Source organism: Delphinus delphis, chromosome 8 (assembly GCF_949987515.2).
Source record: "Delphinus delphis chromosome 8, mDelDel1.2, whole genome shotgun sequence".
NCBI lineage: Eukaryota > Metazoa > Chordata > Mammalia > Artiodactyla > Delphinidae > Delphinus > Delphinus delphis.
In genome coordinates this window covers 61,242,411-61,269,821 of record NC_082690.1, presented here as the reverse complement: position 1 = coordinate 61,269,821, position 27,411 = coordinate 61,242,411, and the positions used below count along the sequence as shown (strand labels likewise).

At 49.1% G+C, this 27,411-nt stretch overlaps 2 protein-coding genes across 21 annotated transcripts in view; one reads left to right on the top strand and one right to left on the bottom strand.

The window, feature by feature from the left end:
• Positions 1-340: 340 nt before the first annotated feature.
• Positions 341-25,511, bottom strand: PGAP2 (post-GPI attachment to proteins 2). Of its 12 annotated transcripts, none has more exons than XM_060018369.1 (8): positions 24,475-25,511; positions 14,205-14,225; positions 11,060-11,234; positions 2,551-2,803; positions 2,298-2,404; positions 1,573-1,681; positions 1,236-1,359; positions 341-1,044 (listed from the first exon to the last, which is right to left on the bottom strand). In XM_060018369.1, the coding sequence occupies exons 3-8, from the start codon at positions 11,222-11,224 to the stop codon at positions 948-950; spliced, it is 855 nt and encodes a 284-aa protein (XP_059874352.1). In that variant the 5' UTR covers positions 11,225-11,234; positions 14,205-14,225; positions 24,475-25,511; the 3' UTR covers positions 341-947. The 12 variants fall into 12 exon arrangements, with proteins under 12 accessions (XP_059874352.1, XP_059874353.1, XP_069397037.1 ...); XM_060018370.1 differs by lacking the exon at positions 24,475-25,511 and adding an exon at positions 21,461-21,517; XM_069540936.1 differs by lacking the exon at positions 24,475-25,511 and adding an exon at positions 21,461-21,517 and having other exon boundaries at positions 2,310-2,404.
• The window catches only part of NUP98 (nucleoporin 98 and 96 precursor), a 104,977-nt gene continuing 99,467 nt past the window's right edge, over positions 21,902-27,411 (top strand). For all 9 annotated transcript variants that reach the window (XM_060018361.1, XM_060018366.1, XM_060018367.1 and 6 more), the window contains exon 1: positions 21,902-22,053. The gene's annotated coding sequence lies outside the window, so the exon portion shown is untranslated. The remainder of the gene's footprint in view (positions 22,054-27,411) is intronic.

Here is a 27,411-nt window from a genome sequence, read left to right as displayed (position 1 = left end):
CACAGTCGTGCATCTGAGAGCTGTCCCCTTATACCCTCAAGGGGACAAATCTTTACTGTCAGAGTTGGGGCTGGAACTCAGGCCATCGCCTCAACCCAAGACTCTCCCAGGTAGCCCAGCTTCCAGACCTGGAGTCATCACAGGGATAGCTCAGTCACTCCTGCTCATCAAATCAAGGCTTGGACCAGCCTTGGGAGACTCCAGGCCTAAGGGGGTGGGGGGGGGGAAACGCCACATGGAATCATACCCTACCATGGACTTATTCCCTCCATCCTGGAGCCTGTCCCTCCCCTCAGTTCCATTAAAGAGACAAGCCCCCGAACAAGCAAGCCTAGCCCAGACTGTTGGCAAAAAAAAAAAAAATTTATTTTCCTTTGAAATAAAATGTACAACCAAAAGAGCACAGGGCCTAAGGCATTAGGGAGGATGGGGGGACACCAGAGAGCCCGTTTTGGGGTAGGAATCTGTGCCTCTGTCCCCTCTACCTGGCACCTTTTGCCAAGGAGGAAGAGTCTGTAAACCAGAGATTCCAGAAGGGAAGGGAAATACATGCTGTGCCAGTGCTTTTTCTGTATCCTTTGGGTACAGAACACCACCTCCACAGGGAGAAGCACAGACTGGCAGAGCCCTCGGAAACCATATAGCCTCCCACCCCTCACCCCCATCATCCACACGGACACGAGGAGGCTCACATAGGGAAGGGCATACACCATATCAGAGGGGAAGTCAGGTCTGGGACACCTGGGCATACTCAGCAGGGGAATGTGGTCACAGGCCTGAATGTGCAGAGTAGATCATTAGACGCATGGGTCAAGTGAATGACCCCATGGGGAGAAATGGCTGCGGTTTTCTGGTAGCAGCCACTGCTCAGTGGTCCCTGACCTCAGCGAGAGGTGGCTAGGTAAAGGCCAAGAACCAGATGGTGGTTATGAACCTCAGGACTTCTTTTAGCACCAGATGGTGGAGCTCTCCTGCCAGCTCAGCTTCTTGGGGCTTCTCAGGTACGGGTGATGCTGCTTGAAGGAGCCTGTGCCTTCACGTGGGCTGGGGGAAAGGAGAAGCCAGTAGGGCCGGGGAAAGCCTTGTCCTGTGCCTTTCTTCCCTTCTTCCCCTCTACCCCAGCTTCAGTAGGGCTCAGAGAGGACGCAGGGGGTAAGGGAAGGCCAGAGTGGTATCCTGTCCTAGTTTCTCTGGGCAATGGGCCTCCTCGCCAGCAGGAGAGAAGGGTTTAGAACCGTTTTTCCTCAGGCTGGGAGGTAATGAGCAGCTCCTTGTTCCCGAAGTCCCACCAGGCCGTCATGTGGAACGCCATGTTGGTTAGGACAACAGTATACTCCAGGATGGCAAAAATGGTGTATACTGTGGGAAGGACACAAGGAACAGGGCGTGATAAGCCTCCTTCCCTACCCCCCAGGGGCCTCTTGATAGATCACCACCACTGCATCACTACGCAAAGAACACAATGGCAGGCAGTCCCCAAGACCACTGCCACTGCCATACTGCACATTACAGAAAACATCCCAACTGTCCCTTAGCCACTGTGACCACCTATGGATCCTCGCCTGGCCTCACCTCCAGCCTCACAATACATGTTGTGCCGAAAGTACGCAGCCAGCGCCGTGAAGAAGGAGACGAAGTTGATGATGAAGAGCCGCTGTTTCCAGTTGTAGGACTTGCGCTCCTAGGGGATGGGCTGTCTGATCACTCTGCAGCTTGTTAGATATGTGCGGACAGCCTCCCCTCTTGGCCCCAACTGCTAAGGGCTGTTGTCTTGCCTCCTTTGGTCATGGAAGGGGGCAGAGGCAGGGGCAGCAGGAATGATGGGCATTTCATACCCCTGCATTTGGTGTAATGAGGCCAAGGTACAGTGGGGTCCCTGTCCCTCCCATTTCAGGGGGACAGAGTATGAAAGTTACTTGGAGTTACCCACCAACCCAACACCTCCAGATGCTGTGGGGAGAAGAAAAGTACGGGGTGTGGGGGGGCAGGGCCGGGGGGAGGCACCAGAGTTATTACAGACCACAGACCCCTGACACAGTGTTCCCGCTGCAGCCTGGGTGCTGCCCCTCATTCTACTCGCATTTGGAGGCACTACCTCTTCTATTCTCCATTTTCCCATGCTACCCAAACACAGCCCCAGATTCTGATCAATCACCCTCCACTTGTCCCCAAGCCCAGCCCCAGCCCCAGTTTGCAAAAGAACTCCATTTCCCACCTCACCATTACCCGCATCCTGAGGACGAGTGTCCTTGATTTTCCTCTGGGCCGCCTGTAGCCCCACTAGGAGTAGACCGTACCTCTTGACTTACTGTGTGCTTCTTGGTCAGCCGCCAGAGAATGCAGGTGAGGAGCATGTGACTGAGGGATGAGGCGATGAACACAATGAAAGCGTTTTCATGGATGGCTGGAGGGAGAGAGGAGGGCTGGGAGCATGCACCGCAGGGAGCACCCAGAGCCCTGCGTCGTAAGGTCGGGGGGCGGGGGTGGGGGGCAGGGACATCCCCTCCCGGAACCCCTCCCCGCTCCTCCTTCCCTTGTCTGGGCACCCACTGAAGTCCTCGGAAGAGGAGACATAGGTGAGCACTAGCAGCGCAAGGTTCTCCACGATGTTGAGGCCGAAATTGAGGCGGCAAAGCTGGCGGTAGCTGGGACACGGGGAGGCGCAGCTGAGGTAGTGGTTCCAGTAGGCGAAGGCCACCAAGAAGCGGGGTGCTGAGTGCAGGCCAATGCAGAAGCGCCATACGTAGCGCTGGGGCACCTCTCCGCCGATGGCCGAGCTCACCGACGGCAGGTAGTTGGGCACCTAGAGAGTTGTGAACCATCTGGGCACCAGCCCCCTGCCGGCCCCACCCACCTTGAGATCTTCCTCTCTGTGGAATCACCTTGACACTCAGAAGGCTCTGGTCCAGTCCCCTGCCTCCAGGATGTCCTTCTTCAGAGCCCCAGAGCTCTCCAGGGAGACCTCCCCTTCCAGGTCCTTCCAGGTCCCCAGTGTGCCTGGTTCTCATTCCCTAGCCAGCTTGGGGTTTGTGCTGGGGCATAGTGGGACCGCCTCCATCTCCCTACAGGTGGCTGGGAAAGCTATAGGCAGGTTCAGATGCTCTCTGAGCCCACAGCACAGGGCTGTGACCTGGATAAAGTCCTGTGGGAGGGTCCATGAGCCCAGCAACCCAGATTCAGTCCCAAGGACAGAAACGAGTCACAGAGCATCTGAGCTTCCTCGGCACAGCGCTGGATTCACTGCCCAGCTAAGCTGTTCCTGACTGCTCCCAGCTTCCCTTGTTCTTCTGGTCTGGGGTACCAAGGTAGTAGAGGGTGCTGTGAGATCCTAGGGAAGCTGGGCCAGAATATACATTCACTCTGGTCACGTTTAGGAAAATGGGTGCTCCTAACCTGGGGTAGTCTAAGAAAATGACCCTGTTCTTATGCATCTCTCTCATCCATCTTTCTCAAAGGCTGGAATTCCCTCATTCCTTAAGGAACTGGAGTGTCATTCTTTAAAGCTGAGGAAGGAGATAATACCACACAGCTGCAAGGACTGATGTTGCTTATTTTGGGGGGTGAGAGAATGGGGGATGGATGAACAGTAGTTTCGATGGGAACAGGAAGGTCAGGAATAGGAAGAGGATCTCTTAGACTCAGGGGCCTAGAGCAGTATGTCTCAAACTTTAATATGCATACGAGTCACCTGGAATTGTGTGAGAATGCAGAAGGTCTGGAATCTGAGAATCTGCATTTCTAAAAGATTCCATGACTGCAGAATCTACCAGTCTGTTGCCCACACTTTCCGTGGACTTTTTTAGACCTTCAACAAGAGCCAGAGCAGCGCCAGAGCCCAGAAACCCAGAGAGGGAATGACCCTGCTGTGACTATGGCAGGACAAGTCTTCAGAGATGGAGTTCTGGAAGACCCCTTCATTTCTCCCAGTGGGGATGCTGAATGGGTCTCCAGAGTGGCTGGGAAGGCAGGCAATGATGGAGGAAGCTCACAGGGCAGGGGTGGGCCTGGGACAGGACGAGCCAGGGCCCTCACAAGCCTTCACAGAAACAGAGATGGATTCCCCTCAGCACTGTCAGAGGAAGCTAAGTGCAGAGCTCTCAGAGAGAGGGTGATGCTATCGAGGCCATGGCTTGAGATACCATAGCTTGAGACCAGGCTCAGATATTCACTCTGAGTAATCAGTGAAGGGCAACGTGGAGGCTTTGGAGCCACACAAACCTGGGTCCACATTCCAGCTCTGCCTTTATTAGCTGGCTGACCTTGAGCAAGTCACTTCACCTCTCTGAGCTTTGATTTCCTCATTGGCAAAATAGGGATGACGTCACCTACCTTGCAGGGGACGGTGAATTACTAAATATAATGTGTGCAAGGCATCTGCAGTGTCTAGCACGCAGTGAGTACAAGCGATGGCTTTCAGAAGACAAACTTTCCTGAAAAGCCTGCAAATTGCCTGTGATCTATGTGGCTACTGAACGTGGCAAGGCCGACTTATGAGTGAAAGGTGGGAATCATATCTTGACTGGACACTTCTGAGACCTCCAAGCCTCCTTACTTGACTTTTCTGCCTCTCTGGGTAGGTCCCCTGAGTAGGATTAGTGGGAGTGTTGCCTCCACTTTCTAGAATATTCATTTTGAAAACTCCTGCCCCAATCTCAGCTACTTTAAAGGGAACAGTACCAACATCTAAGGCTTGGCTGGGAGAGCCAAGAGTATTCAAGGGCCCAGAGCCCTGACTGATGCTGGGAAAGAGGTAAAGGGTAGAGATGGCACGGAGTTAGGGGGATGCCTCAGGAGGATGAGGGTTAGGGCCCTGTGGCTGCCTGTCCCATCCTCACAAGCTCCTCTCAAATTAAGGGTGGGGGCACGATTCTAAGAGCAGGGATTGCCTCCCTCATCACACACACACACACACACACACACACACACACACGCTTAATCAGGTACAGATACTCATATACACCCCCGCCATTCTAAATACACAAGTTCCCCACTCACCAACTATGCCAACAACAAGCAACATGAGGAGATATCAGAGCCCACGTACACAGCTCACCACAAACCTCCCCAAAAGCCCAGAGCTAAGGGTACTGAGAGATGGGAACATAACCTCTTTCCCCAAGAATAGAAACCCTTTGGCCTGGAAGACATGGCTCAGTGGATCTATGGCAGGGCAGTAGATCAGAAATTCACATGGTATAAAGGGAGAGGGTCCCAAAACTTCCTTATCATAGAACCTCATGTTTCACCATTAGAGGTTCATTCCTCTGGCCTCAGATAAAAGTCCCCTGAAATTATGGATGACTTTTCTTTATACCTTACCACCCCTTCCCCTCCCCACCAACTGGACAAAAACTCCCATTCCTGTCAATCCTACTTGCTACGCTTCTCTGGACTCCATCCCCTCTTCTCTAGCCTCATAGTTCCCCCATCTTAGCCCTGGTATCCCCTGTACCATGAGCTATTGCACTAGCTTCCTCACTGGTCTCCCTACTCTTGCCCTCTGCCGTTGAATCTGTTCTCCACTCAGGAGCCAGAATGGTCTTCTAAAGCTCAAATCTGATCGTGTCCCTTCCCTGCTTAAAATCTTTCCAAAGCTCCCCATTGCCCTCTGGATAAAATCAAAAGCTGTCCGCCTGGCACTCACAGAGGTCCTTCTTCACCCCACAGCAACAATTCCCCCTCCTCCAGGAAGGAAGTCTCCAACATCCAAGCCGGTTTAAGTGCTTCTCCTGGGCCCCGCATCCCTGTGCTCCCTTTTATCACAGAAGGGATCTCATCTCACAGTGTTGTGACTGTCTGTGCCTAGGTCTGTCTCTTGGAGGAATAAGATGCTAAGGGCAAGTCCATGTTCAATTCCATGCCCCTGACACAGAACCTCCACCCCTGGGCCCTCAAGAAAGGCTTGATGGACTGCTCTTGGAGGCAGGAACTCCTTCTAGGTTTCTAGCTGGCAAAGCTCTGAGTGGATATAGGTTGTGGGGCCTGAGACTGCCAGAGGAGAAACAAAGATAGAAGAAGCCAGGGCAGGGCTGGGCGTCTTCTCAGGTCAGGCCCCTAGTCTGGGCTAAAGCCACCTGTTACTTCTCCTGGCTCCTGGCCTCATCTTACCTCCTCAGTCCTGGCTTCCTTTCCAGTCTGGTCTTTCTTCAGCCCCCTTCTCCCTCTCACAATCTCTCCTGCTTATTCCCACTCTCTTCCCTTCCCCCAGGCCCCCTCTGCTCCCTTGTACCCTCTACAATCCTGTTCTACTCTTGGAGGACTGTGACTCTACTTTCCCTGAGTCTCTCTCCCCAAATTCCCCCCAGCTCTGACTTTCCCCCCACCATGCTTTTATCCCTCTCCCCTCTCTCTGTCCCTCCACCTTCTCTCCTACTGTCTGATTCCACCCTTATCACCGTCTCCTGACCTGGCCCTGACCCAGGTGCTGGAGAGCCTGGCACTCACCCCACAGTCAGTGGCCACTGTGTACTCAAAGTGGAACACCAGGGACCAGATGATGCAGAAGAAGAAGCCAAACACGGGGAAAGTGATGACCCACCAGACCATGGCCGTGAAGCGGAGCCGGAACACGGTCCCATCGGGGTCCAAGGGCTGGGAGGCCGCAGAGAACATCCTGTAGGGAGTGGTGCCCAGGCAGGGCAAGGGACACAACTTGGGGCCTGGTGGGGTTACCTGGGCCTAGGAAAGTGGGGCCTTTTCCAGAGCTGGCTTTTCAGAGTATAGGGAAGAGCCAGAGTATAAAGAGTAGGAAGGGCATAAAGGAAAAAGGAAAGCAGTGCAGAAGAGGAGGTACAGAGGGAGATGGGGCAGGAACAGCAGAGAGACAGGGTCAGCTCATAGGAATCCCTTTGGCACACTGGTCCTATAGGTTCACCTCTTGAAGAGTATGGAGAATAGAGGCTCCCAGTGGCCTGGATATGGGAGCTCTGATGGCCCACCTCATTCCCATGACCCTCATACCCACTCAGGAGAAGGGTCAGAGGTGGAAGGGTTATTATTCCCATTGCACAGAAGGGAAGACCAAGGCCCAGAACTATGCTAGGATCAAACATTAGGACTAAGGCCTCTTGCCACTTGATAGCTTAAGGCTCCAAGTCAAGGTTTACTTCAGGCCAAGTAACCTAGATAAAGGACCTTGGCTCAGGCTGACCCAAGCCTTCCCACTGACCCTGTCTGACCACATTCCTGCTCTTCACCCAAGTTAACTAGGAACAGTGGGAGGGCCCCATAACCTATTTCAATGGGACCACAGGCTACCAGCCATCCCACCCCCAGGCTCAGAATGATCCAAGCCTCAGGCCAGCAGTACCCTGACCCCGAGATACCAGAGTCCCTCCGGAGGCCCAGACCTCTATCTCCTTCCTCTCTGAGAAGACCATGTCACCCGATCCAAGATTTTTGGGAACTGAGGGTCATGGGAACCTTCTCCACTCAGGTTGAGTCTCCTGTGCTGGGCCAGACCCAGGAAGGACAGACCCAGACTGAGGCAGCTGGGCTTCTTCTGCTTCCTCTCCCTCTGGGCAGAGAACTCCCTCCCCCACCCCCACTGCGCCGACCACCATGACCCTTCACGCTGGGCTTCCTTCTGGAGGGCAGATTTGTATTAAAAGGCCTAGGACCAAATCTCCCCTGGGGACTCAGACCTCCCTCCATTAAGGGAACCCTAGTCTACTAGTCCAGCTCAGCACCAGGGAATCAGGGTGGGGGTAGGCGCACTAAGCAACACTCACACTGGGTGCTGAAGGATCCGGGGCTTGGGTTGAAGGCTCTAGCCAGACTGAGACTGCTCTAAGACTGGAGGGTCCCACCCCCAGTTCCTGAGGGCCTGCCTCCCGCCCACAGAGCCCGGATCTCCACGCCTTCCCCGGGCACACAGTCTTCCCACGACCAACAAGGCCATGTCATAAATCCCAGAACACTCTGCAAAGGTAAGAATGATAGTGGCCAAGGTTGGCCCACAGCAGATCCCTTTGCCAGACATGGCGGTGGGGACCTTTCTGAGGGTTGGGTCCAGGCATGTAGGCAGGTTTCTGGGAAGGGAAAGGGAGAAAGCAGAATAGGATTTAGCCCCTTTCTGTTGGAGCAGGACTGAATATGCTTGTTGGGCCCCATCAGAGAGCTAGCTAATCTTAAACAGTAGATTCGCAGTCCAAAACAGATCTAGACAGGCCTGAATATGAGGTATCAGTGTCCAGCCTGTACCTGTGCAGAAACAGCTAGTGGCAGCTCAGGCTGCATTAACAGAGGTCTAACAGCCAGTAATAGGAATAGAACAGTCCTGATTTGGGCTGTACTTCCCAGGCCATATGAAGTCCTATGCCCAGATCAGGGCCTAGGAGAGAACAGTGATCAACTTGGCCAAGTCCAGGGCACATGTCTTGTAAGCATTGCCTGAAGGAACTGGAGCTATGCTACCTGAGAAAAGTAAACTCAGGGGACCCTCCTCCCCCGCCATTACTGCCTTCCCATCTCTGCAGGGCTGGCTGGAAGCCAGGTGGAAAAAGTAGCTCCAAGGGTCCCAAAGCAGAGCCAGAGCCAGGACAGAGATTCACCAGAAAGAGGGTGTATGCTCACTATAAGAGCTTGCTGGGCTTCCCTGGTGGCGCAGTGGTTGAGAGTCCGCCTGCCGATGCAGGGGACACGGGTTCGTGCCCCGGTCCGGGAAGATCCCACATGCCATGGAGCGGCTGGGCCCGTCAGCCTTGGCCTCTGAGCCTGCGCATCCGGAGCCTGTGCTCCGCAACGGGAGAGGCCACAACAGTGAGAGGCCCGCATACCGCAAAAAAAAAAAAAGAAAGAAAGAGCTTGCTAATTGTTAGTTACTAAGTCTCCTCGGAATCAGCTGCCTGGGAAGGAAAGAAGCTCTCCATCACTGGGGATGTGCAAGCAGAGGCAATGTCATCTATTGGCAATTATAGACTAAGGCTACTTCTTTCATTCCTCAGTTGGCCATTCCTGGGATTCTCTGGGTGAAAAATTCAGAGTATATGTGAAAATTCCCAGGTGTATCCATCATAGTAGTCCCAGGGAGTAGGGACAAAATACCCCTGGGGTCACTAGGCCTAGTCTTGCCCCAGAGAGGCCAGGTACCCCTCCAGCAGCTACCTATGCCTTAGCTCCCTCTCTAGTATGTTGAGAATGGGTTATAAGTATGCTGAGGTTACTGATCCCATTATCATTTGGAGCCAGCCACGAGGACCAGAGCAAACAGCCTACTCCGTCTAACTCCATATGCCATACAAATATTATAATTCTCTGTATGGACTATGACTGCATTATATCCTGCCTTCCTTTTCCCAGGGCTGATGTGTGTGTGTGTGTGTGTGTGTGTGTGTGTGTGTGTGTGTGTGTGTGTGTGTGTGTGTGTGTGTGTGTGTCGGTGGGGGGGAGTCCTATCCATTTATTCAACAAATACTTTTTTTTTCCCTGGCCGCGCTGTGTGGCATGCGGGACCTTAGTTCCCCGACCAGGGATCAAACCCATGCCCCCTGCAGTGGAAGCACAAAGTCATAACCACTGGACCACCAGGGAAGTCCCTCAACAAATACTTTCTGATTCAGATGCAGTGCCCATCTTCAAGGAGCTCCCAGCCTAGTAGGGAAGAGAGACACAAATATAATGTGATAGAACCATATCAGAGAGAACACCTGGAACTATGGGCACCCAGAGGAGGGAGTGATTAAGCTTGCCCCATGGAGGCTGCAGAAAGCTTTTTGGAGGAGGAGACATATGAGAAGGGTTTTGCAGGATGAACAGGAGTTGGCCAGGGTAATAGAACATTTGATGCATTATCTAAGGTGAGAACTAGGTCAGGAGAGGCTGTTGGATGGATCCTTTCTGATCTTCCCCCTCTGATCACCTGGTCACCCCCTTTTCTTCCAGTTCTGTTCTTTCTGATACCTCCCAGCCCTGAGTCTCACCAGGCTGGCTGCCCACAACTCAAGGCCCACATCTACCCACTGACAAATCAAGAAGAGGGAAAACTTGAAGTCATATGAACAAAAGAAGTGGGCCCCCATGCTTGCCAGCCAGATCCCACTCCTGGTTGTACCCCTTTTTCTCAAGCAAACGCTCTTTATAGGAAGGTGGAAGCTCAGCTGATTGGGGGCCTTCTGAGCTCTCTGTGAGGCTAGTTCAAGGGTCCATGTCCAGGCTCTGCCTCTTTCCCACCTAGAGACCCTTGGCTAACTTCCTCTCCTGCCCTGTCTTCCAACTTGACAATCTCCTTTTCCTCTTCCTCCTTCTGCTCCTCCCCTTTCACATTTCCCAAACCACTTTCCTCTTTCCTCCACCTGGAGCACTACACTAACACTGAGAAGGAGGAGGACAGGAATTAGCAACCCTGATAGACATGGGGAAACTGAGGCTCAGCCTCTGAAATTCAGGTAATATACAGAGTCAGTGGATGAACTAGCAGGATAACAAAGGTCCACACAGGTCTCACCCCATTTACACCCATAACATACAGAGAAAGAACTCTCACAACTTTCCTCCTGGTCCAGCACCCTATATCCCTGTCCAAGAGGGTGTATGGCCACCTATGGAACCTCAGAGGTCATGGGACCTACCCCAGAAAACACATGTACACACACATAATCAGGTCCCCAATCAGACAGACACAGATATAGTCTCTCTCACACACATAGCCCACTCAAAGCCATTATAGTCATGTCCCTCACAGTTAACACATGCACATATACATAATCACATTCCCGTAGGGACAGGCACAGCCCACAGTGCCCCACTAAAAAGCCCCAAATGCCCTCTAGCCCAGTTTTTTTCTCTGTCCCCCAGAAAACCCTGGGGCTGCTGAATCTGCCCCTCTATGAACTAAGGATTGGGTTCGGGGTTCTGGGGCTGCCCAACTTCAGGGACCCTGGCCCTCAATGACCTCCGTTGAAGGTGGAGGGAGACTATTCCTTGGGACCTCAATTTGCAGGCATCCCCCCAGCAGCCCAGTATGTTTGATGGCTAATCCTGTTACAACAGACTCAGGATCCAAAATAGATCTGATTGGGCCTGAACATGAGGTATCAGTGCCCCCCTCCACAAGCCCTACCCCACAGTGTGTGGCCGTAGTCTCCTTGAAGTGGAAGAGCAGGGACCAGAGGACGCAGAAGAGGAAGGCGACAAGTGGACAGCAGACCGTGACCAGGGCCACCAGGGTGAAGCGGAGCCGGACCAGGGTCCCATCCCGATCCAGTGGCAGTGGGACCTCGTACATCTTGTCAGACCTGGGGATGGAGTGGTGTGCTGTCAGGGCCCAAGGTAGTGAGGCTGGGACTCAGTGGTGTAGTTAGCCCTTGTGCTCAGTCCTCAGCTTAGCTATGCTATGGGGTGGAGAGTCTGAGAAGGAAGCCACCTAACCCCTAAACTTGGACAGCTACTGCCCTGGATGAGGAAGATGGACTGAGAATCCCATGAGAACATTCACCCTCAATTTCAGAGGAAAGACAATGAACCAAATCTGTGCTAAGATGAAGACGGAATAGATTGAGAAAACAACTTCTCATCCCTAGGCCTGGCTTGACAGGCCTAGTACTACAGGAGCCGGTTGAACTAGTCTCTCTTGTTTCAGGAACCAATCCTAAAACCTCCCAGTGAACAGAATGGCCCATCTCCTCCCCCAGGCCTTGGAACCTCCATGTTTCAGGGCCTCCTATCAGCTCTCACTGCTTCACCCACCGGCCCGGGGTGCTTCTGCACCTTCAATCCCTTCCCAGCTCTGTGTGCTCTGTGCGCCTGCACCGCAGTCCACAGCAGCAAGGACTCCATGGAAGCCAGCAGAACCTCAACCCCCTGCCTGTCCCCACCCACTGCCTCACGTGCTCTGAGGGTGAAAGGCTTTGCAGAATCAGGCCTGGTGCTAGCCTGGGCTTGCTGTTTGCTAGAGAGAGCTGCCTGGTCAGCTTCTGGAGGCTTCCCAGTGCCCAGGGGCCTGTCCGCTCCCCTCTGGAGACTAGGTAAGGGCTCCTGAGGACTGGGCTCCTCCCCACTGCACTCCCCCACTCAGATGAGGATATGAGGTCATGCACTATACTACTAGCCAAGTATATACCAGCAATCCTAGCCTGGACCCCCTCAGTGTATAGAAGGGGAAGTTGAGGCCAAGAGAGGGGCAGGACCCTGCTCAGGGTCACATAGTAAATAGAAGGAAGAGCCAGCAGTGGGCAGATGTGGGGCTCACAGTGTCACAAACTGCAGCTCTCACCTTCCTTGACCCTTTGCTCTCTGGGCCAGAGCTCTGGGCAGAGAGGTCAGGTTACGTCAGGTTAGGAGGGAAAAGTGAAGGGGTACCTGTCCATAGGAGGAAAAAAACTAAAAAACCAAATCTTATATAAATGAGTCAGTCAGCCCCGTTCCCATTTTAAAGACAGAGGAACCAAGACATAGAGAGAGGAAGGTCTTTCCTCAAAGCCATATGCTGAACCTGAGGGAAAGCCATCCTCAGAATTTAGGCTTCTAGTTGCCAAACTAGGGCTGGCTCCGGATACATAAAGAACCTGCCCTTCTGGACTCCAGGACCTTGCCTGGAGATCAAGTCCTAGCTCTTCCTGGCCCCGCCCTCAGGACGCTCTCCTAGTCCCGCCCTCAGGAAGAACCCTGACCTCCAGGAGGCTGGCCTCATGGCATCTGGAACAAGCCAGGTGGATATGCCTCTCAACCATCTTCCTCCACCCACCTCTCTGCCAGGCTCCATCAGGCAGCCTGCCCCAACTGCTCAACCTCCTTCCTCCTTCTGCGGGCCGGGGGTTTCCCAGGAGCGGTGGAAGTGGCTCTGGTGGCCCTCCCAAATCAAGCACATTCCTACAGTCCTTGGATCATCCCCAAAGACCTTCCCCACCCAGCCCAAACCCAGATTCTGTGGTTGCCATGGTACTAGTCCCCCCTTCCAACATCCCTTCCTGAAGCCAGCTGCTCTGGATCCCTCAGGAATCACTGGGACCCCCAAACCAAAGACCAGATCCTCAGGGAATGACTAGGCAGTGCCCAAGGCAGGGGTTGATAAGGTTTGAGGAACAGTCTGTTCCACTTGTTGGAGGTATGCCTAACCTCCCTTTTAGCTGTGTGACCTTGGGCAAGTCACCTAACCACTCTGGGCCTGTTTTCACAGTTGTACAACATGGGGATCTTGTGGTTTGGATAACTAATAAGGCCATACCAACTAGGTCATTCTACTCTCCCAGGCTTCAGGACAGGGAGCTCACTACCTAAAGGGCAGCTGTCCAGCCCCAGTCAACTCTAACTTCCACACAGGTACCACTTAACTGAAAACTGCTTTCTTAGGAGTATCCCTACCTTATTTCCAAAGATCCTCAAAGATCTTCTCAGCCTCCAGTCCAAATCCACACTTACTGGGTGCCTTCTGAGTACTAGGCACCCTGCTTAGCACTAGATATACATTGTTTCTTTTAATTCTCACTACAACTCTATGAGGTAGGCGCTAGCTATAGCCTGTATATTTCCATTTTACAGAAGAGGCAAGTGAGGCTCAGGGAGGTTAACATTTGCTCAAGGTCACAGGCTAATAGCTGGCAGAGTTGGGATTTGAAACTAATCTAAAGGGTTGCAGGTCCCCGGCACCTCTCTCCTGGGGCACCTAAGGAAGAATCTGGACTAGGAGTGCCGGCGGGGTGAAGAAGGGAGAGCTCACTCTGGAACATCGGGCCCCTATCAGGGAGCAGAGGGGAAAGGGGTCAGCTACCCCAGCGGGCACAGCAGCAGGTCCTGGACAGACACCAGGATCCCCACAGCCCAGGGCCGGGCCCCGCGGAGGCCAGACCGCGTGGCCGAGCTCCCCCAAGTGGGGCTGCCCGGCAGTCCAGCACACCCATCTCCATACTCACCCAGGCCGTGGCGGCGAGGAGGCCGCGCCGGCGCAGTCCGAGAGCAGGGAGCACCCGGGGGAAGCCCAGGCCGGGCCCGGGGGGCGAGCGGTGGGGGGCGGGTCGGAGCGGGAACGGCGGGGGCGGGGCCGGCGCGCTTGGGGCGGAACTTGGGAAGGAAACAGCACCCAGATCCTCTGCTGGCCCCTCCCCGCTTCTGCGGCCCGGGACCCCGGGCTGTCCCCCTTAATCTGGCGTCCCCTCATGCCATGCCGATCCAGCACTGGTCAGCTCCACTAATTTCAGCTGCATGGGGGCAGCCGGAAGAGCACTGGACACCTGGGTCTGACACGTTGGATCAGCCACCTTGTCACTTACCTCTCGGCTGCGTTCCATCACCTGTTGAAAGAACATAAAATTAATTCAACAGGACCTCGAATTCTCTCATTTCTTGACCCCAGTCTCTACCCACCTCCCACCCCAACCTAGACGAAATTATCCAGTTTCGCACTTCTTAAACATTAAACCAGTTTGGCCCCAGCCTCGGCGCCCCTTCCCCAAACTTTGCTCCCCAGAGCCCAATCGGGGCATTTCAGCAAAGGGAAGAGTGCCTCACAGGGAACGAGATCCCGTGGGGCCCACCGGAGAAACTCTGGGCCACAGCTATTCCCACCTTTGATCAGGAGAGGGCGCCCTGTCCCACCTGTCGAAATGCAGAGAGCGGATCTCCTGCCCCCCAACCCCACCCTAGTCCTGGTCCCTCTTCACCATGAGAGGGCTGATCCCCAGAAACCAGCCCCCAGCCAGGGTTTCTTCCCCACCCTGACTGACCCCCTAAAGGAATCTGAGGGGGACTCTTGGCTACCTTTGTAAAGACCATCCTACCTCAACGGGGAAAAAGAATGAAGGGACCAGTAATCCCTCCTACAGTTACAATGTGGGATTGTCAGAGCACCTGCAGCAGGTGGAGGACATCTGACCTAGACACCGTTACCATCACATTTTTCCCGTTTAAATCCCCACAGTAATAATTAGCACATTTTGAGCACCCCCGGTGTCCCAGGCACTTTTCTACTTTTTTATGTTATCCCATTTAATCCTGATAAAAGCCTTATGAGGTAGATACTATTAATATCTCCATTTCACCAATGGAAAACAGAGAAGATGAGTTACCTACACACACAGCTAGTAAGTGTCAGAAGCCAGGATTCAAGTCTGGCACCTGAGGTCATTCCCTTAATCACTATATACTGTTAATTCGGGGAAACAAAGGCCCAAATTTGATTAACTTGCCAGAACCCTTTTGCATGCATCCACTCTTGTTCATTTACTCAGCCTAGGCCCCCTCTGTGACAGGCCCTGGGTTGGGCAATGGTGGGGGACCCAGAGATATCGTGCTCACTCCTGGGGGTCCAAGTCTACAGGGAAGGTGTCTTATTCTAAAAAAAATAGTTTTCTTGACTTGAATTCTGCCACCCCACCCCACCCCACCCCGGCCTTTAAAGTCCCAGGGCAAATGAACAATTAGTAAAACTAATTGTTACTGAAAGAACCACTCCCATTTAGTTTTGATAACTGGATTTAGGTTTTCTTCCTTGGGGCTTCACGTGATACTCTTTGTCTAGCTCCAACCCACACATGCCTGCTCCTGGCCCCTGTTGCCGGTCTTAACCCCTTGTCTGTTCCTTTGGCTCTAAGTACCATTCCCTGAGGCTGGGTCTCTTCTCCCTGCCTCTAGACTACCCCCCAGTGCCTGAAACTTGAGGTGCTCTAACTGGCCTTTAATTCTCTGGTGATTTGGGCACTTCCCCACCATACAGTCCTCAGTCTGTTTCCTCATCTGTAAAATGGTTTTAGGAATATCCACATTATAGTGTTGTTGTGAGAATTAGATGAGGTAATAGAGCAGTGTGCCAGGTTGATGACAGCTAGATGTGTCAGCAACAGTCTGAATTCGTCCTGATTGAGCCTTTTCCGAACTGTCTGACCTCAGCTGTCACTGACCCTCTCTGAATCTGTTTCCTCCACTGTCAGTTTGAAAGACTATCACCTACTTGATTTATATGAGGAAAAGTGGAAGAAAAAGATGAGTTCTTACTATGTGCCAGGGACTATATATGCATTCTCTTATTTGATCCTCTTAATAATCTGATGAGGTAGGTTTGATGAAAGCCATTTTACAGATTAAAAAATTGAACAAGCATCTAAGCATCTAGGCTCGACCTTATTCAGGATGCTCTCAGTGTTTGCTGAACTGGCATTTGTCCATTGTCCAAGTAGCTGCTGCTGCTGTTGAAGCCTTTCAGTGTCTCCTCCCTCCTGGTTGGTTTGCCTGGTGCCTGGACATATCCCAGAGAGGCCTGTGTCTGAAACAGCACCACCATCTTCAAGCTTTAGCCATGATCACTGCTCCACTCCCCTTTCCACATACACGTACCAGATATCCCAAGCTCACTGAGCATTTGTTTTCAGGGATGTTCCAGCCCCCAGGAGCATAGGGCGGTGTAGAGGTGGGGGCAGAAGAGGGGAAGTGAAGGTGGGATATAGTTGTCAAGGAAAGCTTCCTGTAGGAGATCTCCTTCACTCCTTCACTGCCCTCCTATCTCTCCATCATTCTCCCCATTAGCCACATTGGCTCTTCTTACGACACAGATCTGATCACGTCCCGCCCTTGTGCCTTGTGGCAAAGTAGTAAATTTTCATGGCTTTTAGCATCAAGGGCAAATTCCTTAGTGTGATGTTCAGTATCCTTCATAACGTGGCCATCCTCTCCTCCAGCAACCACTTGTTTTACATTCTAACTACACTCACCTCTTCCATGGAGCTTTGTTTAACTTCCTCCTTATCTCTCCCTACCCCCCCTGATCTGCCTACCTCCCCACTCCTCAGGCAGCCTTGGATGGCCTTCCATCACACCCTTATGAGGGCTCTAACCACAATGAAGCAAAATAATCTGTTGCCTGTTTCCCCGACCCTCCTGGCAGCTCATTTAAGGACAGAACCTCCACCTGTTCCGTTTATTTCTGAATCTCTCAGCTTAGCCCAGGCATGGGCATACGGTAAGAGTCCAGAAAATATTTGCTAGATTGATTTAATTGAACTGGATTTTGAAGGATGGGTAGGATTTAGATATATCAAGAAGAGATTTAGGAACTGCAAGAAAGGCCTTTGAAGAATGACTGCTGGGAATAGAGGGTGGAGGCAGAGGGTGCATGGCTCGGGGTGGGGGTGGGAGGTAGGTAAAGTGACAGAGACAGAAACAGTGCTAAAAGCATCCAATTTCAGGCCAAACGCTGCCCTGCCTCCTGGGCAGCCTTAGGAAAGTCTTCCTGGGTTGAGGAGGAGTGTTCTTTTTTTCTTCCCAGAGATCTTTCTCATGGCAGAGACATCCTTCTTGGATGGCTTTAAACTATTTACCCTAGGCTCACCCATCTTGCTCCAGCTCCATTCTGCCTCAAATAGTAATTACATCTTCATTGTTCTATAGAACATTCTTTAGCTTCCCTATCACTTCTTTTTTATAAAAAATTATTTATTTTTGGCCGTGTTGGGTCTTCCTTGCTGAGAGCGGGCTTTCTCTAGTTGCGGCGAGCATTGCGATGCGCGGGCTTCACATTGCAGTGGTTTCTCTTATTGCGGAGCACAGGCTCTAGGCGCGCGGGCTTCAGTTCAGTAGTTGTGGCTCACGGGCTCTAGAGCGCAGGCTCGGTAGTGGTGGCACACGGGCTTAGTTGCTCCGTGGCACGTGGGATCTTCCCGGACCAGGGCTCGAACCCGTGTCCCCTGCATTGGCAGGTGGATTCTTAACTACTGTGCCACCAGTAAAGCCCCTCCCCTATCACTTCTAGGATGAAGTCCCAGTTTGCACCCATGGATACACTGAGCTCTTTCCTGGTCCCACATCTCTGTTCTCCCTGTTCATCTGGCATGGAATGCATCTTTTCCTTGTCTCAGCAAACTCTACCCTTCTTATAAAGGTATAGATTAGCATGACACTTTAGTGAGTTAGGCATGCATGCAGTAATTTCTAGGGCTATCACTAAAATAATAGAAAAAGAATTTAATTTCCAAACTGATGCAGGAATAAAAATGAAGTAATCCAAAAGAATGCAAGAAAGGAGATTTAAATGGCCAATAAGCACGTGAAAAGATGGTCAACATCATTAGTCACCGGGGAAATGTATAAAAAAAACCACAGTGAGATGCCACTTCACACCACCTAGCATGGCTATAATTTAAAAAGAAAGAAAAAAGAAAATAACAAGTGTTGGCAAAGATGTGGCTGGCAGGAATGTAAAATGGTACAGCCAGTTTGGAAAACAGTTTGGCAGCTCCTCAAGAAGCTAAATATAGAGTTACTATATGACCCTGCAAATCCACTCCTAGGTATAAACACAAGAGAATTGAAAACACATGTCCACAAAAAACTTTTACATGAATGTCCATAGCAGTACTATTCATAGTGGAATAATGGAATAATCATTATTCATGATGAAACAACTCAAATGCCATCCAACTCATGACTGTATAAACAAAATATGGTATATTCATAAAATGGAATATTATTCTCCTATAAAAATGGGTGAAACTTTGAAACATCATGATAAGTGAAAGAAGTCAGACACAAAGGCCACGTATTTTATGATTCCATTTATATGAAGTGTCCAGAGTAGGCAAATCCATTGAGACAGAAAGTGTACTAGTAAATTGCCAGGAGCTGGGGGGAAGGGGGAGATGGGGAATGATTGCTAATGGGCCTGGGGTTTCTTCTGGGATTATGAAAATGTTCTAGAATTATATAGTGGTGGTAGTTGCACAACCTTGTGAATATACTAAAAACCTCTGAATTGTACACTTCAAATGGGTGAATGTTATATTATGCAAATTATATCTCCATTTTTAAAAAAAAATCTGGCAAAGAGCTTGGCCTCAGTAAATGGCAGTTATTTTTACCAAAAAAAAAATTTTTTTTTAAAAAGCACAGACACAGAACATCTGGGGCAAACAGAAAGTCTAAAATGTTAGATAAAATCCTAAATATACCAGTAAATTCGTTAAATGCAATTGACTAAATGCTCTAGTTAAAAGTCAGATATTCACACAAGATTTATATAAATCTAATTATATGTCATTTATAAACATCACCCTTCCTTATCAAGTTATAGGAAAAGAAGGAAATCAACATTTACTGCATGCTTACCATGTACCAAACGGGGGCCCAGTCCTTTGCAAATTTCATGATCTTATTTGACCTTCACAAGCACCTTATGAAACAGAAATTATTGTGCCCACTTTATAGACAATGAAACTGGTGCACAGAACAATTAAATAATTTGTGCAAGGTCTAAAAAGTAGTAGATCTAGGACTTGAACTTAGATCTGTTTGAATCTAACTCTGCTGCTCTTTCCAATGTACCATATAAGAAATTTAGAATCATCTCTCTGGAAGGAAGTCTCGTGTTCTTTTATAATTCTGCAGTCCTTACAGGTCTCTATCCTCCCTGGGCATCAATCCTTCAGAGCTGCATAGAGTGAGTTCTCAGGGCATGTGTGAGAGAGACTGGAAGCTTCCAGGACAGAAATGGACTTTGCTTAGCTCTGTCTCTCTTGGCCACGGCAGAGTGTTGAGCGGTGGACATCTCTGGGCTCCTAATGCCCAGGACAGAGCTTGGCTCAGCAAGCTTTTGAGAACATGCACCAAATTCCTTGGCTTTAGAGGAGAAGAAGGCAGATGATGACAATCAAAAGGGGTATTATGAGAATTAGGCAGAGTAAGACTATGTGGGCCTAGGAAGCCCTGGTCCACAAAGAAGTCCTTCCTGGGGCAGAAGTCCCTGGGAATGATGAGCTTGTAGGCCACATGCCTGCCAGAGTACCTAACAAGAGGTCCTTCTACTTAGAAATCACCATGATCACAGGAAACTCCTCCCTGGAGCACTCCTTGTCCAGTGTCTCTCCCTCCAGTCTTCCAATAAGTATACACTACTTAAGGGACCCAACTCCTGCACACCTGCTAGTACTCTGGACTAAATACACTCACTCACACAAGACATATTTCTGAGCTCCTTTTCTGTGTCAGAATCCATGTCTTAGAATATTTAGAATGGGAATTCCTTAACATTTTTAAAGAATACAAATAATATCTATCATTTATTGAGGGTACCTGTGTACCAGTTACCATATGCCTCAGCTCATTTAATTCTCACAACTCTGTGAGGCAAGTACAATTATTACCCCCATTTTACAGACAAGGAAACTGAGTTTTAGAGGGGTTAAGAAATTTGCCCAAAGTTCATACAGTTAATACATGGTTGGGCTCAGATTTAAACCCAGGGTTCTCTGACTCAAAAGTCCCATACTTCTTTTCTATTTAAGAAAATAATTCTCTCATTCATGCATCAAACATTTAATGCACACCTATGCTGTGTGGCTGGCCTTAGGGACATCAGAATAAATAAGCAGAGGAGAGCCTTAAACAGAGCTGGGTTTGAGGATTGGAAGGTGAGAAATCAAAGGTTCAGGAGGGCAGTGAGGAAGCTACTGTAACTCTCCAGGGAGACCTAATGACTTTCTGATGCTGAATATAGGCAAGGGAGGGTGGAGGGAAAGGAGTGATGTTTGGATGGAGTAGTTGGGGAAAGGTGTCTGGAGTCAGATGTTTAGCTTTCCTATTTGACCATCCACATATTTATTTTTTTCTTTCTTCAAGCACCTACTGAACATCTACAATGCACTAGGTTTCTTCCATCCATTATCTTATTTTACCTTTACTACCAGATCACTCCACTTTTTTTTTTTTTTTAACATCTTTATTGGAGTATAACTGCTTTACAATGGTGTGTTCACTTTTTGACTAAGTAACTCTAATCCCTTGCCACCACTGAAAACCCAGAGTGATTTAAGTTTATCCATGTTTTGGGCAGGGCCCATTTCAATTTTGTAGATATGTCCCAGGAGGAGGGGGTGGTGGAGCGGTAATCCTAATAGGTTTTGCTTTCTGAACACAGTCCCTGCTATTTTGTGTGGGACCCACAGTCACTAGATCTAGTTTCTAGAACATGCTCAACCCACCCCCTTGAGATATCAGGCTTCTGCTCCGGGCTAGGCCTTGAGGGAAAGGAACACCAACTTGAAAATGAAGCTCTGGCCTTCAAGAGCCCGGCACCAGAAGATAGGAAAGTAAATAACAGAATACAAAGTAACAAGGCTGTAACAGAGGCCTGCCCAAGCATTACTCCAACTAGCTGTGAGAGATCCCAGAGAAGCGGGAACATTTCAACTAGACTTTAAGAATAAGTAGGGGTTCCTAAAGTGCAGGTGGGAAAGAAGTTCCGAGAATTGTCATTTGTACCAAACTCTAAGCTGAACCATTCCCTTAAGGCACCTCTAATGTTCCTAACGTCCATTCTAGGGATTCAGAGAGGGAAAGGTTGTGTTGGGGTTGGCATGGGTCAGGAGACAAGGAGGCCAGGTTTGCGGGCCTCGGAGCAGCTGCAGGTGAGCTACGCAGATAGACCTCCTAGGAGGTCCCTCCAGCTCCGCACGTGGTCTGGCCAGGAAGTAAGGGCAAGACAACGGGGGAGCTTTCCCGTCACAGCCCGAGGACTGGGGAAAAGTAAGGGTAGAATAGTTACCATGCCATCCTGGAGCCTTCACTCTGATTGGCCCGAGCATCAGCAACCCGAGTCTCTCCGCTCCAAAGAAGGGGGCGGAGCCTCAGCATAGCGTCATCACTCTTCTCCCCTCCCCCCGCCCGATGTAGCCACTCACCAGCCTACCTCTAGGGGCCCTTGTGACGTCACGACTCCCTCCCAGCCAACCGCGGCGGCGAGGGGCCGTACTTCATGTCCCTCCCACTGCCCCTCCCGCTTCCTCCCCCTAATTCCTTCCGTCCCTCCTCTTCCCCCTCTCCAGCCTCCCAAAGACAGCCCTCACGTTCGGTTTCAAAAGACTCTAGGTCCAATGCATAACAGGGTGGGCCTAGAGTGGCGGCGGTATCTGCCAATGAGCAGACAGCGAGGGCGGAGCGCCCGCAGCGAGCCTCTGACGGCAGGCGGCGTGTGACGCAGTCGGGCCCTCTGCGCGCTGCGCCCGAAGCGGCGGTCGGTAGCGGAGGTGGTGGCGGCGGCGACGGTTTTGTGGCGTCCGCGCGCTGCTCTCTGAGCGGCGGGTGGCAGACGGGCCTAGGCCCTCACTCCTGACACTTCCCGTCCCCCACCGCATCGCGGTAAGTCGGGAGCCGGGGTGGTGGCGGCCGGGGACCGGCAGGCTCCACCTCCTCTCAGGGCGGGCGGGTTCGCGGGGAGTCCCAGGCCCTCTCCGCGCCCGAGTCTCGAGCCGGGGCGCGCACCTTCTGCCCTGAGGGAGGGGGCGGGGCCCGCGACCCTGCGGCCCCGAGGCCCAGCTTTTCGGGCTCCGGGAAGGAGTCGCTATCGGTGGGATCTGGGCCCTGGGGTCTCGCGTTGCAGCCTACGTTGAGGGGCGTCCCTTTAGCTGGTTGTACTCATTCATTTGCCGGGCGGTGGTTAGGTGGGCCGGCCCTTTGCTGGGGCAGCGCCTTGAGACCCTGAGTACGGTTTTCCCAGCACTTCTCTGACCATCGTGCGGGATGGACTTTATGTGCCTTGGCTTCTCCAAGGGGAAATTTGCAGCCCCAGGGGAGTGTGAGTGCGTCGGGAGTTTGTTACCTTTTTAAAACAGTATCTGAGAATTAAGGTCGGTTTAATGGAGTGAAAGCTTATTTTCTCTTCTCCCACGTGTTCCACGTAAAGCTAGACGAGGTGAGGTTTTTGAATTACTATCGCCATAAGGACCTTAGAAATTAAGCCAATCCCCCTACTCTACGTTAAATGCAAGTTCTATAGGTGGAGAAACCGAGGCCTAGAGAAGAAACAGGATTAGCCAATGCTACATCTGACTCAGTGTAGAAATTTTTCTACTACACTGCCCGCCCTGGGTGTTCCAGCCTCCCATTACTGAGGATTCCCTTTGGAAGAGTGGAGGGGTTAAGGTAGGGACATGGATAGTTAGGAGCAGACCTAGTCTTCAATAGCGTTTCCGATTTAGTTACTACCAGCTCTGTTCGTGGTAAGGCAGACGCTTCATTAGTTCACCTAGACTATGAGAACTAAACTTACAAGTTGGTTAAAGAATGTTAGTTATGTTATGTATTGGAAATGAATCGGTAAAACTACATGTCATTGGCTAGTTTCCTGTCCCAGGTCTGAAATTTTTATTTGTGACAGCTGCTGGGGACTCAGAAGAAAGAGTCCAGTTAATGAACTACAGCAATATTGCAATAGAAAACCAGAAATATGGACAAGATTTAGAAAGGTACACAGCAGTCATTTTGTATTTCTTGTACCTCGGAACTCATAGCGCCTCTCTTACTGAATTCGAAAATTGTAGTAGAATGAAATGAGAAGATTAAACTATTTTGGGAGAAGAAGCTAACTGGAAGAAAGAAAGAAAAGAGCAGTGATCATCCCCTATGACAGTCTTATAAATTCAGAAGGAAACACTTGTTGACTGAGTGAGTGACAGATGGTGTGTTTGGAACTTGATCGAAGAAGTTAGGATATTTAAAAAACAAACCAGAAGTTGGACAGGAAGGAGGTACTGGGAAATAATTTGATAAGGTTATTTTTTGACTCTTCATTGAGATTTGATGAAGGACACTTTGGTCTGTTCACATAAGTCAGATTGTCACTTTCCTCTTGTTTAGATGACGAAGCAAAAACTGAAAAATGTATGTAAGAGCAGAAGAGAACTGTAGTCTTAATACTAAGAGGTGAACAGGGTATGTTTTCTGTGACATGTTCTCTTCTGGGAAGCCTTTCCTGGCGTTCTTTCCCCTGCAAGCTTCCATAACACTTATTTGATACTTCTATTTATAGCACAAATCATTTTGTATTTTAGCTGTGTCTTTTTATTAGACTGGTAAAAAAATTTTTGACTTTGTATTCAGTTTGCTTAGCACAGAGTAGGCCCGCAGTAAGTGTGCTTGCCTGAATGGATAAACAGATATGGAGGAGTTAAGCCTAAAAATAGTCTATGAAGAGGCTGGGTATTTGTGTACTCCTGAAATACGGGGCCCAGATAAGAGGACCCATACCATTCGTGTGATACACCGTACTTTGGTACCTGACTTTATTCATGTCCACTTGCTCCTGGATAACTAAGAACAAGCACAACTTTTAGGGAACCAAGTTCATAGCTTGGAAAAAATCAGTAATATTACTTTATTGTGATTTTTTATAGTAGCAATTAACCTTAGGAAGAAAGGGGTAGTAGTACTGATATTTAATTTCCAGTAAATAAAGAGCACATCTGCAATTATGCAATTTGTCCAAAGTTTAGGAGATTAAGAAATTTAGAGATTTACCAGTAGGTATTAGAGACAAAGTATGTAAACAGCGTTTCTTAAGAACTTGGTGCATTCTGTGTGTTTGGAATTGAACCTAAGTATTTGGCATTTGTGTATTGTAGTATTTTACCCATAAGGTACTCATAACACCCCCTCCCTAAGTTGTAACAACCAAGAATGTCTCCAAACATTGTCACATGTTACCTGGGAGGCAAAACTGCCCCTGAGTGAGACCACTGCTCTAGAGAAAACGTTCCCAGTATTTCAGTAAAAAAATCTTACCTTTATCATGTCTGGTCTATGCTTGTGGAGTCCGCTAATAAGTTGCATCTGGTTGAAACTGTTCTCGAAAACCCTTAAATTGTCAGAATCTGGTATGGGAAGCTGAAAAGCTAAGAGTCCTAGAGTCACTTTCTTTAGTTTCTCCTTTCATTTCTGTGGTAACGTCCCTTCCTCTGAGATAGGAGAAATCAAAGTCCTGTTTGAAAGGAGATAGGTTGTTGGGTAAATAGAGCAATATTTATTTGTTTTTGTGGAAGAGGGCAAAAAAGAGCTTGTAGTTGAATTGATACAATTAAATGTGATGCTCTGTGATTCCATTCTCTTTCCATTTCACTGATACACGACCTGCCACATGAATCGGAGGTCTTGTCCCATTGTACTGACTCTGAGAATTTAATAAACACTGAGAATTATTTGCCACATTTTAAGAGTTTGTACTTAATTCAGTGTACTGCGAAACAATTGTAATTTTTTAGTAGAGAAATAAAAATGATTTCTTAAAGTATAGGTGTAATTAGCTAAGTCTGGTACTAAGAGTTAGTTTAAGCTGGGAGGTAGTAGGGTAAATTGGAAGGTGTGAAACTGGAGTCAGACGATTAGAAGGAGGCTCTAGCAATGGTCTAGCAGTTCTCAAAGTTTGAGGTCTTGGGACTCCTTTATGCTTCTAAGAATTATTGCGGACTCTGAACAGCTAGAAACTGAAACTAATATTTAAAAGATTTATTGATTTAAAAAATACTCTTACGAAAAGTTACTAAAAAATTTAGTGACAACAGTGGCATTGTTTTACATTTTTGCAAATCTTTTTAATGTCTGGCTTAATAGAAGATGACTGAATTTGCAGATCTTTTGCATTCAGATGGTCGGTATGTTGTTTTAGTTGAAGTATGTGAAGAAATCCAGCCTTATACAGATACATAGTATTTGGAAAAAGGAGTGTTCTAATGACCTCTTCAAATAATTGTAGATTTCTCCTTTGACAGTACACTCAAACCTTCTTAAAGGTTTGTTGCAACATGGAATCTGAAACCATATCATTGAACTTTTGTACAATGTTACATTAAAATTCATTGGTCTGTCTTGCACTTTGAATGGGTGTTTGTTTACCTGTGCATGATTTTATGACATTATATATTGGTCATTAGGAATCATTGGTGCACTGAGTTACGCAGCTCTTCCAAATGTTGACAAATTTACAGTTGCTAATATTTCCACCCATTTCATCAGATAAATCTTTTAAGAATTGGGAAGTTGACAAGCTCATAGTGGTGTACACAAGTTTTCAATATTCCAATTTTCTCTTCAAATCTAAGTAACCATAGTTTGTCATTTATTCTTTGAAATAAAAATGGTGTTCCATTAAAAAAAAATTGGTTCAGCTTTCTACTCAAAAGTAATCACCCAAGTGTTTTTCCTTGGGACAGCCATTGTATTTCAATATGTAGAAGTGCTTTTGAGTACTTCCCACTTCGTCCCCCCAAATAATCACACAGTATTGAAAAGATGTGTACTGAAATGTCAAGCGTTAATACAATCCATAATTTTTACTGCTCCATCAAGGACATTTAAGTGAAAGTGGATTTTTTTTTTTTTTTTTTGCGGTATGCGGGCCTCTCACTGTTGTGGCCTCTCCCGTTGCGGAGCACAGGCTCCGGATGCGCAGGCTCAGCGGCCATGACTCATGGGCCCAGCCGCTCCGCGGCATGTGGGATCTTCCCGAACCGGGGCACGAACCCGTGTCCCCTGCATCGGCAGGTGGACTCTCAACCCCTGCGCCACCAGGGAAGCCCGAAAGTGGAGTTTTGTGTGTGCTATAAGTGGGTGGCAGTGAAGAATCCAGTGAGTATACAGTTTGGGGCCGTTGTCTTGTTTCATGCTCAGGTTCTAGGTGTAGAGGTCAGCACAGTTTTTTTTAAAAAGGCAAATAATATCTTAGGATTGTTATGAAAATGGTTTTGACTTCTTGGGCCCCCGAACAAGGTCTTGGGGACTTCTAGGAGCCTTTGGACCACAGTTTGAGAACCACTAATCTAGGGCAATGATTTTTCACACTGGTTCATACAGCTGTAAGCTTCTTTGAAAGGGTCAGCTGATGGGGTTCTACTGTGCCCCCACCCCTCTTTACTTCAGCCAGGGCAGCTTTTGTGCTTATGTCTGTTTTATGGAGTGGGTTCCATAGCTAACTATTTGAAAACCACTGATCAAGGGAAGAATAATCGAATGCCTGAATTAATCTGTTCAGGAAGGGAACAGTTCATCCTCCTTGAATACGTGTTGGAGTCACTCATCATCACACCTTTGTTTAGACCTCCATGTGCTTTTTTTACACAAAGATTACTAGTATCTGCCCCCCGAACCCTTCTTGCTGGAATAAGCTTCTTAAGAAATAGGCAAATGGTTTTGTAAATTAAAAAGGTGAGTAGTTGGGAATGAGGCTAGAGATGTGAAAGGAGCAGAAGTGAATGAATGATCCAGAGTGACTCGGTATATTGTGTGGGGAGGTAATTGTTTTCATTGTTTGCAGTGGTGCTTTACAGTTGTGTTAAGTGGTCAGTAGATGACACTGAAGTATTGGGAAATAAGTCATATTATGTATGGAGTTCTAGCTAGGCATTGATCAATCAAGGTTTAGAGTGGGGGGAAATTATTACATTTTTCTAATTAAAAATATTGTAAAACTAAACACAAACCTGCTTTTGAGGAACTCTAGTTTGAGACAACTTTGTCCTCCTAACAGTTCTTTGGTGTAGGCTGTATAATCCCTATTGTTCAGATGTATCAACAGAAATTGAGATCTGAGGTTGAATATCATGACTTAACTGCAATTACACAGTAGCAAGTAGCAGCGGTTTTTTATTCCTCTTTTACCTTTTTATTTTGAATTAATTTTAGATTTACAGAGAACTGCAAACATACTAAGTGGCAGAGAGTTTTTAA